This window comes from Salvelinus namaycush, chromosome 1 (assembly GCF_016432855.1).
Source record: "Salvelinus namaycush isolate Seneca chromosome 1, SaNama_1.0, whole genome shotgun sequence".
Taxonomy (NCBI): Eukaryota; Metazoa; Chordata; class Actinopteri; order Salmoniformes; family Salmonidae; genus Salvelinus; species Salvelinus namaycush.
The window spans coordinates 21,493,541-21,510,452 of record NC_052307.1 but is presented as its reverse complement, the minus strand read 5'-3'; the positions used below and the strand labels follow the sequence as shown (position 1 = coordinate 21,510,452).

The 16,912-nt window shown below is 43.3% G+C and overlaps 1 protein-coding gene across 2 annotated transcripts in view; it reads left to right on the top strand.

The window, feature by feature from the left end:
* The window catches only part of LOC120064518 (E3 ubiquitin-protein ligase DTX1-like), a 60,847-nt gene extending 56,324 nt beyond the window's left edge, over window positions 1-4,523 (top strand). For both annotated transcript variants that reach the window (XM_039015228.1, XM_039015149.1), the window contains one exon: window positions 258-4,523. In XM_039015228.1, coding sequence (XP_038871156.1) covers window positions 258-482 — 225 coding nt within the window. In that variant the 3' untranslated portion in view covers window positions 483-4,523. The remainder of the gene's footprint in view (window positions 1-257) is intronic.
* The last annotated feature ends 12,389 nt before the right edge of the window (window positions 4,524-16,912 follow it).

Here is a 16,912-nt window from a genome sequence, read left to right as displayed (position 1 = left end):
ACAACAACTACTCCCCGGGCGCCGATGATGTGGAGGTCCATTAATGCAGCCCCCCGCACCTCTCTGATTCAGAGGGGTTGGGTTAAATGCGGAAGACACATTTCGGTTGAATGCATTTAGTTGTGGAACTGACTAGGTACTGTATCCCAATTCCCTTCCATACCCCCATTGAATGAACTAGAAAGAGAGATGGTGATTACAGTGCACTGTGAGCTGCTGTATCTCATCTACCTGGGCTCTCATCTGTCTCTCCCCAGGTCCTGAAGCTCCTGATCATGGCGTGGGACCGCCGCCTCATCTTCACCATCGGCACGTCCAGCACCACGGGAGAGTCAGACACAGTGGTGTGGAATGAGATCCACCACAAGACAGAGTTTGGCTCCAACCTGACGGGACACGGCTACCCAGACCCCAACTACCTGGACAACGTTCTGACAGAGCTGTCAGCCCAAGGGGTGGGACAGGACAACCTGAAGGACTGAGAGGGGGGGACAGAGAGGCCCCAGAGGACCACCTCCCATATCTATATCTGACAGGGTCTCTGAATGAGGAGGCAACATGCAGGCCAGATAACCGTCTTTTGCTCCCCACACCCAAAACAGACCTACAGACCCTCATGTTCTGTATGTGGGCAAACTAATATATAGCAAATTACATAATAATGACACGATAACGTCATGATTGTGTTATACTGTTATTTGCATTTACCTAAACATAACTGTAAAACTTTTCCCACTGCTGTCTCTTTGTCCATGCCTTGAGCAGGTGTGTTTTTGCCAAAATTTCAACCTGATAGGTTAAAGGAATGTAAAGACAGGATGTAAAACTGATCTCAATGTGTACTGGCTCTATTGTGGGGTTTAGACATTGATGCACGTCAACAGTCATTGATTCCTCTGAGACAGGATATTGAACCTCCTCTTCTGTACTAACACCATGGCGTTGGAGGAGATGTCTGTTAATGTTCACCACCGAACCATATGGCCCAGAGTTTTCATTGAATGTTGACCGCATAACTGCGACTTTTGCTAAACAGTTGGCTAGGGCTCTGAAGGCTCTACATGTCTGGCCACATTTATTCAACTTTTTTCAGATGTGCATTTTTGAAAGAATAGGGAAGTTGTAGTTGGTGTTTGTGTGGAAATCTTCAGGAGAATTTTAATATGCACAATTTACTTATATAATTTGAAAAGCATGGTTGCAATTCCAGATCAGAATTGTATTAGTCTAATTCACACCAAATCTACACAGTGCAACTTATGACATGCTGATGTGGTTGCTAGTGAGAGTCTTTTAAAAGTGAGGCCTATTGCTAGTTTTAGCTTGGTGGTTTTCCACACCAAAGCTGTCTGTAGATCTGAGTGGACGGTCACGGCTATGTGATTCTCAGAAAGGAGACAGGGCATCTCTGATTGGCTACACAGGGCTGTTTCACAGCGCTTTGCGCCATTGGCCAATGAGTCTATTGAATGTTCAAATGCACCACCTGACAGAGAGCCAGTCAGAGGATCTGAGGACGCAGCCGTCTCACAGTAAATGTCTATTCTAATGGCGTGCCAACCAGAGAGGATGCCTCTGGAAGTAAAACCTGTAGGTTCATACATAAGCATCTAACCGACCAGTTAGATGTTTGTTAAAACGGTATGCTCCTGTAAGTTAAGAACTGAGGCAGTAGAGCACACCTTGCTCCACTCCAAGGTTAACCTCATTTGTTTTGTTGACACATTGATGATGCTGACCTCTGTGAATAAGCCTGCCTTATTATTCTCCCTGCGGAGGAGGTCCAGTTATTGGCATGATCTATCACACTCGCAGCACGTGTGTGTGCCTACTTGCGTGTGTGTTTGAGTGTGTGCTCTGGTGTTAATAAGTTCTCTGGCCCTCTAGACCTTGAACACAGGAGCAGAACATGCTTCTCAGGGAGTGATGTCCTCCTCAGAGAATGACTCTCCTCTTCCAGGAGATCCATCATACAGTAGAGTAGGCAGAGCAGCCCTCACACACACACATGCGCACACGCACACGCACACACAACCTGTGATGTACAAGCCTGGTGTTCCTCTCTGCTCTGCGGTGCTGGGTTGGATGCATGATGAGCCTCTGCTGTTCCCTGGTGCTGCAGCCAACAGACCCCCACCCCACCACCACCACCACTACCCAATACTGTTTGATCCCTCTGAAGGCACTGATCCCTCTGAAGGCTCTGATACTTAGGTCTGATACTGCTGTATGATACTTAGGTCTGATACAGCTGTATGATACTTAGGTCTGATACTGCTGTATGATACTTAGGTCTGATACAGCTGTATGATACTTAGGTCTGATACTGCTGTATGATACTTAGGTCTGATACAGCTGTATGATACTTAGGTCTGATACTGCTGTATGATACTTAGGTCTGATACAGCTGTATGATACTTAGGTCTGATAATGCTGTATGATACTTAGGTCTGATACTGCTGTATGATACTTAGGTCTGATACTGCTGTATCCCCTTTCCTCAGCAGCTAGATGAGCTCATTCTACAGTAGGATCTATCAGAATGTTGTTCTTTAAAGTACAGTATGTGAAGCTGATGATGCACTGGGAATTTCCACTCCCTTTGCTACCTCCTCCCTTCCATCCCCACAGATTCTATGCCCATAAGCTAAAGAGTTCTAAGGTTTTAGGGCTCGATTCAACCCATTGATATGTAAAAGCAATGTCCCCGTGTTTGTGGAGACTGCTTTCACTGTAAACGCTGCATTTGTCGGCTCAATTGAGAATTACTTTTACATTTCAATTGTGCCATAGCACTGAACTTCCACGATACAGATTGAATTGAGCCCTAAGTCTGATGATGAAATCTTGTGATGTTTCTTTTACCTAAAATAACAGTTCTTCTTTAGGTTGCATAATTCTCTCCTTGAGTAGGATCTGATCAATTTGAATGAGTGGAGATGTTGGTATAATCCAGAAGAGATTCGTGTTGAGGTTTTTATGGTGTGCCACCCAGTTCACAGGGTTTGATCCTTTAAATGCTTTTGAATATTTTGGACTGAATCATAGTCTTCCGTAGCACTTTGAGACAGCAGTTTTCTTTAATTAATCCTTTCATTTTTGGAAGATGTCTTTAAATGTATTGGCTACTATAGCTGCTGTTTTTTATTTTCATGTTTATAAACTTGTCTTGTATTGCTTCAAATATATATACAGTATATATCTATACATTTGCAGATGTGATCTACCTTTAAATGTACATGTATGCTCAATTTGAGTCATATGGTGTAAGTTTAATTTATTTTTATACTCTTCTATATAAGAAAATAAACATTCACATCTACCCGCCCACACACAGAAACATATAAAATGAGTAGATCAAATCTGGCATATGTGATTTGCCAGTATGTCAGGGACTGTTGAAATGTGTATGCTAGCTTATGAGCGTCTTATACTGTATTAGCAGTAGTCTTAGCGTTTGCTGCTGTTGTTAATGTAGATTCTGTGAAGTGGAGCCCCTGAGGGATTCAGTAAGTACAGGAAGTCCCTGTTTATTATTTGTTGGGGGGAGTTTAGCAGCATGACGTCGACCCTATACCCCAGATGGGTCATTGACCATAGAATTCTAATTCTAGTTCTGTTATTTACCTTGTATAACCTAAGAGAACCAATAGGAGGATACTGTCAGTACCTCAAACTGGTGAGAATGAAAAACAAGAGGCATTTTGTCTTTTCATTTCTTCTTTATCCTTTTGCAAGTTGACACATTTTAAGTTTTTTGTCACCCTCGTAATAGGGAAAAGCAGGAAAGAATTGATTTCAGTCTTATCAGGGAATTTTCCATTTTAAGTGAGACTCATTGAGTTGTACAGGGAAAATGTTTTCAGTTAATGTTTCAATACCAGATCATGCTCAGATTTCCAGTCTCCAAATGCTTACATATGTACCTGTAATATTAATCAAATATTTCATTGTCTAGGCCTCCTCAGCTTTTCAGGTGTGTACATACAGTCCGTATACTTTCAGTGGTCTGTACATGGGGAGCTTTATTTTGAGCATACATTTTATGGTCTAGTTTTGGACAGCGGAATAGAGTTTATGCAATTATATATGCGACCAATTTGTACCTTATGTGTAGCAGGAGGGATCAGGAGGTGTTGGGGACAGGAGAATGGATGTTCAACATACTGTAAGGCGTGTCCATTTGTGACCAAAGGAGACAGTGATCCAAAGGTATGGCTCAAATGCTCCATATAGGAGAACACATATATTTTTTGATGTATTTTTTAAAAGATTGATTGTTTTCAATTGAGCAATCATAGTGTGCAACATTGTTATATTACAGTAATTAAAGAAACATTCCATACGATTCTCCATAGCATATATTGATTAGGTGTGGGATCCTTTCTCATGAGGAGTTTACCTCACAATCATATTGAAAACATCCAAAGGCATATTGCACTTATCTGTGTACACAGATATGCCTGCAACAAATTGGTATGTGTGTGTGTGTGTGTGTGTGTGTGTGTGTGTGTGTGTGTGTGTGTGTGTGTGTGTGTGTGTGTGTGTGTGTGTGTGTGTGTGTGTGTGTGTGTGTGTGTGTGTGTGTGTGTGTGTGTGTGTGAGAAAATGCTTGGTTTAAGCTTCTAAAATATTTAAACAGTAGACATTTGGGGGCTGAAATAAAAAAAATGTCATAGAAGTGCATGTTACTCAAGATGTCAACAAGTCTGCTGACAAAAATGTTCTGGAGTCTTTAGAGATGTGTGTGGACTGGCATGGTGGACTGCTCCATACTACACTGTTTATCTGTGTGTTTTGATCTCTTAAGAGGGTTTGATGGAGAGAGATGAGCATGAAATAGCACTTTGCTGCTCCTCTCTGTTTCACATAAAAGGTAATCAATCGTATGTATCAGGTCATCATCTGCATTTTCAATGCCCATTTTTTACAGACAAAATGTCAGAGAACCATGTGGCTATGGTTCAACATTCACATTTAATTTCTCATCAGAAGCAACATATTACATATAAAACATTCAATAAAACACACAAAGAGAAATGGAGATTTGAAGTGTAAAATAAAATGAATGACAAAAAATAAAGGCAAGATTAGAGACATTGACTAGACATTAAAGGGCTCTGAATCTGAACCAGTCTCTACTGGATTGGGATGATTTTGTTGCATGTTTGTTTGTTTCATGTGGAAAATAAATGTGCCCTCAACGGGGTAGTTTGTTTGACCTTCTCTCTCCTCTCGTTCTTTACTGTCTTTCGTTACCACCATGTCCTCGTCCTTTCGCTCTTCTGTTCCCCTCTTCTCCGGGCTGCCCTGTGCTCTGAGCATCATTATGCAGTAAATTCTGCTTTATGGTCATTTTCTGTCACTGGCTGATGAATGTTGGTGATGTGTGAGAAAGATGGGGGCTGGGTATGCATGCAGGCACTGGGGTGAATACTAAAGCAGATACACCCAGTCCTCCTGCTTCCCCTCCAGACCTGGAGGAACAGCTTGTGGGGCTGTCATGGGAGGTCTCCCTGGTAATCCCGAGGACAACCTATGATGTCTGTCACTGGGCGCATCTCCCCTTTCCCAGTCCTAGCCGTGACACAGCAGCTCAGATGGTCTGACACCCCAGACCCCCTCCCTCCCAGCTGAGGCCCACTCCTCTCATCACTCACCTCCATCACCAAGGAAGGTGTTAACCCTATCAGTCCTGAGACCTCAGCAAAAAACGGCTTTTGATTTATCTGACTTTCATTTATCTGTCCTTACATTTAGCTTCACAATGAAGTGTTTTACTATTTTCTTTTCAGGACAACCAGAGCTAAAAGTACAACACACATTTTTTGGACATAAACAGTTGCATTAGTGCTGAGCGAATGGTGCTTATTCAGGTCATTCGATTTTGGTTCAATTATTAAAAAATATTCAATAATATTTATATATATTTTTTTAAAAATGAAGTGTATTATGAAATAGTGATCTTTCAATGATTTTAGAGCTTGATAATGGAAATTCCAAAGCAAAAAATTGTGAACATTCAATTGCCAAAACATTGAAAATATGACATTGTCTTTGTCAGGTCCACATCAATAGAAAAATAGGAAATTACTATGAAATAAAAAAATAGACATCCACATCTTCGGCGCCCGGGGAACAGTGGGTCAACTGCCTTGTTCAGGGGAACGACAGATTTTTACCATCACCGACCTGACAAGGTAAAAATCTGTTGTTCTGCCCCTGAGCAAGGCAGTTAACCCACAGTTCCCCGGGCGCCGAAGACATGGATGTTGATTATGGCAGCCCCCCGCACCTCTCTGATTCAGAGGGGTTGGGTTAAATGTGGAAGACACATTTCAGTTGAATGCATTCAGTTGTACAGCTGACTAGGTATCCCCCTTTCCCTATTGATAAGAGCTGGATAAATGAGTAATCCGTTTGGATAACGGAATTGTAAATATAAAGGACACTTGTTTTAGATATATTTTACCTTATTGCTCGAGACAAATGTGAAACCAGTCATATGGCAGCAAACTGAAGCATTTCAACATATCAACTTTCCCACAGTAAAGTTGATGAAATGCTGTGCCATTATGCATCATTTTCATTCTACAGCCTTTTAACTTGCAGGGATGGGCACTCTCAAATGTCTTAATTATAGGCTTCCCCCGACTTTCTATGTTTTCTATTTCTATCATGTTAAATATTAGCCACTATCAGTATCAACCATCAGTAGGCCTAATAACCAGTGGCGACCCGCCATTCAGGGCAGGTGGGTTTTGAGCCCCACATTTTTAGCAAAAAATGGGCTTGCCTGTTTTGCATGTTATTTTGGCATTAATGCGTGTCACATATCAGTTTGCAAACAATGTAAAAAAAAAAGATATGTCATTGAGGGAATAAAGCCACATACAAACATGGTCTCTTTTTTGTAAGGCAGCTCCAAAATGCAGGTGTTTCAGCCTAGCTCAGTGCTAGCATATTACATCATTATGCAGCAGCATACAATACATTTTTGGACTTTGTTGTGCGTGCTCACCTGAACAGGAAGGTGGCGCGGTGGTCCTTCTTGTGGGCAAATTTTGTCTGGATTTGTGGTGCTTTCAAGACAACTGGGAACTCAGAATATAACAAGGTTGAATCATGACGTCAGTGATCTTCAGGTCAGAGCTCTAGAAAGACCCAGAGTTCCCGACTTGGAATTCCGAGTTGGATGACCGTTCAAAACATAGCTCGTTTTTTCCCAAGTTCCCAGTTGCCTTGAGCTCACTGAAGTCTGAGATTTCCCAGTTCTGAGTTTCCAGTTGTTTTGAACGCAGCAGAAGTCATGCTGGATTGACAGCATGGTCAATGTATTCAACCTTTACTGGCCCATAGTGTTGTCTGTGAATGTTTATCCTTTTAAGCTTGGAGAAGAGACGCATAAACCCAGACTTGGACCACACACCCACTCCACTGAATAGCAGGCTAGTGATTGCTTTGCAACGCTTGCAGTTAGCCACTGATTCCTTCCAAAACACTCATTGTTGAATTTGCGATTTACAACGTGTTGTGTAGTGTTTATGTCCAATGGCTGATGAACACCTACACGCTTTATTTAAAATGTATCTTCATATGACCAGAATTGAAAAGGATTTGCCAGTAGATTCTCAACCAGATTCATGATGATGACTCCTTGTCTAGCTTGCAAGATAAGATTTAAAAAGTATGATGTTGGCATGATCAGTCCAATCAAAGCTATGGTAGATATAACGTGATTTGACGTAATTGTATCTGTGGCCAATGACCTTGAGCCTTCTTGGATGGGCACTTCTAATGTAAATCTAAGGCAGCACCAAAGAGGCTTACATTTTCGACATCTCTCCTCATAGATTTTGCGGTGACGTAGTATCCCCGTGAGTGACAGAACACTGAGCCAATCACGGCACAACTAGTGAACATTGCCAACCCCTACACTCCGTATTTTCCGCTGGCTGCCCCACCACCACAGAAAGCACTGAGCTAGGCTGAAGCACCAAGGAAGCAAAAAAGAGACCATGTTTGTATGCGGTTTTATTAACTCAATACTGTTATTTTTACTTTGTTTGCAAACATATGTGACACGTATTAATGCCAAAATAACATGCAAAACAGGCAACACATTTTTTTTATATATACAGTGGAAGTCAGAAGTTTACATACACCTTAGCCAAATACATTTAAACTCAGTTTTTCACAATTCCTGACATTTAATCCCAGTAAAAGTTCCCTGTCTTAGGTCTGTTAGGCTCACCACTTTATTGTAAGAGTGTGAAATGTCAGAATAATAGTAGAGAGAATGATTTATTTCAGCTTTTATTTCTTTCATCACATTCCCAGTGGGTCAGAAGTTTACATACACTCAATTAGTATTTGGTAGCATTGCCTTTACATTGTTTAACTTGGGTCAAATGTTTTGGGTAGCTTTCCACAAGCTTCCCACAATAAGTTGGGTGAATTTTGGCCCATTCCTCCTGACAGAGCTGGTGTAACTGAGTCGGGTTTGTAGGCCTCCTAGCTCACACACACTTTTTCAGTTCTGCCCACAAATTTTCTCTAGGATTGAGGTCAGGGCTTTGTGATGGTCACTCCAATACCTTGACTTTGTTGTCCTTAAGCCATTTTGCCACAACTTTGGAAGTATGCTTGGGGTCATTGTCCATTTGGAAGACCCATTGCGACCAAGCTTTAACTTCCTGACTGATGTCTTGAGATGATGCTTCAATATATCCACATAATTTTCCTTCCTCATGATATCTTCTATTTTGTGAAGTGCACCAGTCCCTCCTGCAGCAAAGCACCCCCACAACATGATGCTGCCACCCCCTGTGCTTCACGGTTGGGATGGTGTTCTTCAGCTTGCAAGCATCCCCCTTTTTCCTCCAAACATAACAATGGTCATTATGGCCAAACAGTTATATTTTTGTTTCATCAGAGCAGAGGATATTTCTCCAAAAAGTTTGTCCCCATGTGCGGTTGCAAACCGTAGTCTGTCTTTTTTATGGCGGTTTTGGAGCAGTGGCTTCTTCCTTGCTGAGCAGCCTTTCAGGTTATGTCAATATAGGACTCGTTTTACTGTGGACATAGATACTTTTGTATCTGTTTCCTCCAGCATCTTCACATGGTCCTTTGCTGTTGTTCTGGGATTGATTCACACTTTTCGCACCAAAGTACGTTCATCTCTAGGAGACAGAACGCGTCTCCTTCCTGAGCGGTATGACGGCTGCGTGGTCCCATGATGTTTATACTTGTGTACTATTGCTTGTGCAGATGAACGTGGTACCTTAAGGTGTTTGGAAATTGCTCCCAAGGATGAACCAGACTTGGGGAGGTCTACAATTTTTTTTCTGAAGTCTTGGCTGATTTCTGTTGATTCCCCATGATGTCAAGCAAAGAGGCACTGAGTTTGAAGGTAGGCCTTGAAATACATCCACAGGTACACCTCCAATTGACTCAAATTATGTAAATTTAGCCTATCAGAAGCTTCTATAAAGTCATTACATCATTTTCAGGAATTTTCAACTTTCAATTTTCAAACATCTGACCCACTGAAATTGTGATACAGTGAATTATAAGTGAAATAATCTGTCTGTTAACAATTGTTGGAAAAATGACTTGTGTCATGCACAAAGTAGATGTCCTAACTGACTTGCCAAAACTATAGTTTGTTAACAAGAAATTTGTGGAGTGGTTGAAAAACTAGTTTTAATGATTCCAACGTAAGTGTATGTAAACATCTGACTTCAACTATATATACACAGTACCAAGTCAAACGTTTGGACACATGTTTTACTATTTTCTACATTGTACATAGTGAAGACATCAAAACTATGAAATAACACATAGAATCATGTAGTAACCAAAAAAGTGTTAAACAAATCAGAATATGTTTTATATTTGAGATTCTTCAAAGTAGCCACCCTTTGCCTTGATGACAGCTTTGCACACTCTTGGCATTCTCCCAACCAGCTTCATGAGGTAGTCACCTGGAATCCACTTCAATTAAAGGTGTGCCTTGTTAAAAGGTAATATGTGAATTTTTTTTCCTTCTTAATGCTTTTGAGCCAATCAGTTGTGTTGTGACAAGGTAGGGGTGGTATACAGAAGATAGCTCTATTTGGTAAAAGACTAAGTCCATATTATGGCAAGAATAGCTCAAATAAGCAAAGAGAAATGACAGTCCATCTTTACTTTTGGACATTAAGATCAGTCAATCCGGATAATTTCAAGAACTTTCAAGCGCTATGATGAAACTGGCTATGATGAAACTCATGAGGACCACAACAAGAAAGGAAGACCCAGTTACCTCTGCTGCAGAGGATACGTTCATTAGAGTTATCAGCCTTGGAAATTGCAGGCCAATTAAATGCTTCCCAGAGTTCAAGTAACAGACATCTCAACATGAACTGTTCAGAGGAGGCTGCGTGAATCAAGCCTTCATGGTTGAATTGCTGCAAAGAAGCCACTACTTAAGAACACCAATAATAAGAAGAGACTTGCTTGGGCAAAGAAACGCAAGCTTTGGAAGTTAGATCGGTGGAAATCTGTGCTTTGGTCTGATGAGTCCAAATTTGAGATTTTTGGTTCCAACCGCAGAGTAGGTGAACGGATGATCTCCGCATGTGTGGTTCCCACCATGAAGCATCGAGGAGGAGGTGTGATAGTGTGGGGGTGCTTTGCTGGTGACACTGTCAGTGATTTATTTAGAATTCAAGGCACACTTAAACAGCATGGCTACCACATCATTCTGCAGCAATACGCATCGCATCTGGTTTGCGCTTAGTGGGACTATCATTGTTTTTCAACAGGACAATGACCCAACACACCTCCAGGCTGTGTAAGGGCTATTTGATCAATAATGATAGTGATGGAGTGCTGCATCAGATGACCTGGCCTCCACAATCACCCGACCTCATCCTAATTGAGATAGGACGAGTTGGACAACAGAGTGAAGGAAAAGCAGCCAACAAGTGCTCAGCATATGTGGGAACACCTTCGAGACTGTTGGAAAAGCATTCAAGGTGAATCTGGTTGAGAGAATGCCAAGAGTGTGAAAACCTGTCATCAAGCTGTCATTTTTTGCTAAACAGGTGGGGCTCAAAACAGGTGGGCCTGCCCTGAATCACGGGTTGCACTGTGGCTAAATCGTTATGGAGAGGGGAGCGCAGACCAAGTTGTAACAGTCTGAACCTGATTCATGGTGCAATACTGTCACGCCCTGGCCTTAGTATTCTTTGTTTTCTTAATTATTTTAGTTAGGTCAGGGTGTGACATGGGGAATGTATGTGTTTTTGTAGTGTCTAGGGTGGTTGTAAGGTTTAGGGGGTTTATTAGAGTAGTTGGGTTTATGTTTAGTATAGTAGTCTAGCTGTGTCTATGGTTGAGTGTAGGTATCTAGGAAAGTCTATGGTTGCCTGAATTGGGTCTCAATTAGAGACAGCTGGTTATTGTTGTCTCTGATTGGGAGCCATATTTAAGGCAACCATAGGCTTTTAGCTGTTTGTGGGGAATTGTCTATGTCGAAGTGTTTTGTGTCAGCACTTATGTTTGTATAGCTTCACGGTCGTCTGTTTTGTTGGTTTGTTTTGGTTTTTCCTTCTTTAAATAAAAAAGAAGATGTACTTTCCACGCGCTGCGCCTTGGTCCTCTCTCAGTCCCTTTGACGATCGTGACAGAATTCCCCACCAATGCGGGATCAAGCAGCGTGAAAAGCGGCAACAGGAGCAGCGCAAGGAGGAATGGAAATGGGAGCATAATATGGACTACACTACGTGGGAGGAGATCGACAGGTGGGCGATCGACCCAGGGCGAGTGCCGGAGCCAGCCTGGGATTCTCTGGCGCAGTGTGAGGAGGGATACCGGCGAATGGAGGCAGCACGACGACGCGGTAGGAAGCCTGTGAGTCAGCCCAAAAAATTTCTTGGGGGGGGGCTTAGAGGTAGTGGGCCGAGGGCAGGTAGGAGACCTGCGCCCACTTCACAGGCTAACCGTGGAGAGCGGGAGTACGGGCGAACACCGTGTTACGCAGTAGAGCGCACGGTGTCTCCTGTACGTGTTCATAGCCCGGTGCGGGTTATTCCACCTCCCAGCACTGGTAGGGCTAGATTGGGCATTGAGCCAGGTGCCATGATGCCGGCTCAACGCGTCTGGTCTCCAGTGCGTCTCCTCGGGCCGGCATACATGGCACCAGCCTTACGCATGGTGTCCCCGGTTTGCCTACATAGCCCGGTGCGGGTTATTCCACCTCCCCGCACTGGTCGGGCTACGGGGAGCATTCAACCAGGTAAGGTTGGGCAGGCTCGGTGTTCAAGGGAACCAGTACGCCTGCACGGTCCGGTATTTCCGGCACCACCTCCCCGCCCCAGTCCAGTTCCACCAGTGCCTACACCACGTAACAGGCTTCCAGTGTGTCTCCAGAGCCCTGTTCCTCCTCCACGCACTCGTCCTATGGTGCGTGTCTCCAGCCCGGTACCACCAATTCCGGCACCACGCACTAAGCCTCCTGTGCGTCTCCAGAGTCCTGTGCATCCTGTTGCTGCTCCCCGCACTAGCCCTGAGATGCGTGTCCCCAGCCCGGTACCACCAGTTCCGGCACCACGCACTAGGCCTAATGTGCGTCCCCAGGGTCCAGTATGCCCTGTTCCTTCTCCCCGCACTAGCCTGAAGGTGCGTGTCCTTAGCCCGGTGCCTCCAGTTCCGGCACCACGCACCAGGCCTACAGTGCGCCTCATCCGGCCAGAGCCATCCGTCTGCCCAGCGCCATCTGAGCCATCCGTCTGCCCAGCGCCATCTGAGCCATCCGTCTCCCCAGCGCCGTCTGAGCCATCCGTCTCCCCAGCGCCGTCTGAGCCATCCGTCTCCCCAGCGCCGTCTGAGCCATCCGTCTGTCCCGAGCCGTCAGAGCCGTTAGTCAGTCAGGAGCCGCTAGAGCCATTCGTCAGTCAGGATCTGCCAGAGCCGCCAACCAGACAGGATCTGCCAGAGCCGCCAACCAGACAGGATCTGCCAGAGCCGCCAACCAGACAGGATCTGCCAGAGCCGCCAACCAGACAGGATCTGCCAGAGCCGCCAACCAGACAGGATCTGCCAGAGCCGCCAACCAGACAGGATCTGCCAGAGCCGTCAGCCAGCCATGAGCAGCCAGATCCGTCAGCCAGCCATGAGCAGCCAGATCCGTCAGCCAGCCATGAGCAGCCAGATCCGTCAGCCAGCCATGAGCAGCCAGATCCGTCAGCCAGCCATGAGCAGCCAGATCCGTCAGCCAGCCATGAGCCGTACAGCCAGGATCCGCCAGAGCCGTCCAGCCAGGATCCGCCAGAGCCGTCATCCAGCCAGGATCCGTTCCTCAGTCCGGAGCTGCCCCTTATCCTGGTGCTGTCCCTTATCCTGGTGCTGTCCCTTATCCTGGTGCTGCCCCTTAGTCCGGTGCTGCCCCTTAGTCCGGTGCTGCCCCTTAGTCCGGTGCTGCCCCTTAGTCCGGTGCTGCCCCTTAGTCCGGTGCTGCCCCTTAGTCCGGTGCTGCCCCTTAGTCCGGTGCTGCCCCTTAGTCCGGTGGGGTTAATGTGGAGGGTGGCCATTTGGAGGAGGCTACGTAAGCGGGTAGTGACTATGGTGGGGTGGGGACCACGACCAGTGCCGGAGCCGCCGCCGTGGACGGACGCCCACCCAGACCCTCCCCTAGACTATGTGCTGGTGCGCCCGGAGTTCGCACCTTAAGGGGGGGGTTATGTCACGCCCTGGCCTTAGTATTCTTTGTTTTCTTAATTATTTTAGTTAGGTCAGGGTGTGACATGGGGAATGTATGTGTTTTTTGTAGTGTCTAGGGTGGTTGTAAGGTTTAGGGGGTTTATTAGAGTAGTTGGGTTTATGTTTAGTATAGTAGTCTAGCTGTGTCTATGGTTGAGTGTAGGTATCTAGGAAAGTCTATGGTTGCCTGAATTGGGTCTCAATTAGAGACAGCTGGTTATTGTTGTCTCTGATTGGGAGCCATATTTAAGGCAACCATAGGCTTTAGCTGTTTGTGGGGAATTGTCTATGTCGAAGTGTTTTGTGTCAGCACTTATGTTTGTATAGCTTCACGGTCGTCTGTTTTGTTGGTTTGTTTTGGTTTTTCCTTCTTTAAATAAAAAAGATGTACTTTCCACGCGCTGCGCCTTGGTCCTCTCTCAGTCCCTTTGACGATCGTGACATACTTGACTGCGTCATCACACAATTCCATGGTTAGTGCAGGGTATAGTCTACTATAGCCTACTTTTGTACACTATTCTTCCAACATTACCATGGGTTAAAGAACTGAATGTGGGAATTATCAGAATGAATCAAACCACCGTTTTCTTTCTTTCGAGTGTAAAGTTTTTCCAAACCTGTTTTCTTATGATTCATAAGTACTTTCCTGACCCTAAATAAGATCAGAGTATTTTTTATATCTTCCAATTGGTGCTGAAACGGAAACGAATAAGCGTATACAGTATTCTTTTGAGTCTGTCGACAAAATTCTAACTAAGAGGTACACCATATTTAAAGGGATGGCTTAAGATACATTTACAGAAACCCCTATTGAATTAAAACGAATCTGTTGGGAGGGTGTGAAGGTTTTCAGCAATTGAATCACATTTATTCAGCGTGAACAAGGGAACCACGCCTGCAAAGCCCATTAAGCATCTTCAAAATGTAAGTCTGAATACCAACTACTGAGAAGTGTGAAAGAAAGGCTCGCGTAAGAAAGGCGTAATTAACTAAATCGGAATCAGGCCCATAGAATATTAGCTAAAAGGTATTGTGGAGCTCTGCACCTAAATATAAACAGTACTGGCACCCAAAATGAGTACCGGCACCTATTTCAGCCCAAGTCGAGCACTGACTATCTCCAGACCCTCCAAAACCTCTTTTAAAAACACGACTGATTGTAAATTCAAAAGGTTTTTCAGTGTGTGCATGAACACAAATTCAAACTAAGTAGTAGTGGTAACATTACATTTTACTCAATATTTCCAATACAGTTCACAGTAATACAGCTGATGTTACCACCAATCTGTAACCATCCGCTTTGTGCATGCAATCATTTTGTGTCAGCAATATGAAATGTAAGCTCATTTTCTAAATTGCAGCCCTCTTTCAGCAAATAACAAGTCAACGAGCAACAATCAATATTTGTCTGGATTTGAACTTGAGAGGCTGCTTAATGAAATTCAGCGGAATTCAACAGTGGTCTATAATAACCTTCTAAAGATAGCCAGCCAAGTTAAATACAATTTACTAAACAGATTACAATAATAGGTCAATAATCTACTCGGATATCAGTAACATATAATTTGATAACAGTGTAATTGTAACAATCCAATACGCTTAGCTTTTCTTTCTTGAATCGACAAGACTGATCAAAAAAAAATCTTCCTTGTCACTAATTTAAAGAAAGTACTACTAAAATAAAGACAGTACACAATTTACCATGGCAACAAATGCAGTTTGGCATTTGAAACATCTCCCACACCTCCACAGAAAGCGTTTTCAATGGTGCACGCCATTCCACGCAACTCAACTCACTCACTTGGAGTTTGACAACTCTTAGCTTAGCTTAGCTCAAAACCAGCAAACTGAATTTGGTCAATATTGTAGGGAATACATACATGTATACAAAATATAAGGTATGGCTAAGACAGGATACGCTCAAACGGTTGTGAGTCGACATCATTAGCTCTCTACAGAGGGTGATGGGACCCTAACTAGAGTAGAACAGAAATGATCTACATATGTTCAATTCCATTCATTACAAAGGAATGACAGTTACTGTATGACACTCAAAATCAGCTGTCTTAAAATGACTTCAAATACAATGACCTGAGGAGAACAGTAAACATGTCACTTGGTCTACTGTTTAATATTGTCAGTAGTACTGCTTCAAAGACACGTTTTTACCAATTAACCAATCAACTGTGGACCATGTAAAATATGTTTTTCATATCAAAGCCACACATTTGAGTTTAAGTTACTTCCCATAAATCCACGGAGCAACAGCACCAAACACAAGCTTCACTATGGCAACAGTGAAAACAATATACTAATAGCAAACAAGTGACTGTTCAAGCAATTATGGCGTGTGTGTCGTTGTATTAAAAAACACTTACTTAGAAATCTCACAGGGCATTACCCTCATTAATATGAACACCAGCACAATCTTACTACAACATTGTCGATGTTATCAATTGAAATATATAAATTAGAGAGTAAAAAAACATAAATAAAAGCAATATCAAAATAGCATACATTCAGGTAGATTCATCTAAAACTAGAGTAGATTGCATAATCGTCCTCCAAGGTATGGGTCGTTACACGAAAACAGTGCCTTTTGGATCCCTTTGATATTTTAATTAGAAATTGTGCACCAATATTGAATTTTAAAAGCCTGTTATATTAAATGAAATACCATTTAATATAGACCACATGGATAATTCAATAAATCCTATTTTTTTTATATGAATACAGACTTGCTAAAGTGCCAAAATTCAGCACTTTGGCATGTCCCTCCGTGCACCCTCTGTGACTTCTAGGAAGTTTTTAACCCACTTATCACCATCAATGTAAAGCCCTAGTTATTGTTGCTTTGAAAAAGTAATTTTTGAAGATGATTATTTATTAGTGTTACCCATAGATAGACAGGCTAGAAATGTTGTAACAATAAATACATACAAATGGGAAGCCTGCATTCAACTGCCACTCCCTGTTCCATTCCCCCTGTCAAAAGTGGATTTATGGCTGATTTTCAGATGAAATTCGCAACCCTGTTGTGTTCAACCCTGTTACTTTATTTGACATTTAAAAGGCACTTACTATAGTAATTATTTTAATTTAACCTCTTGAGATGGGAAAACGTGTGCTCTTTATGACAGAATGCTAAAATGAGGTGAAATCCAAA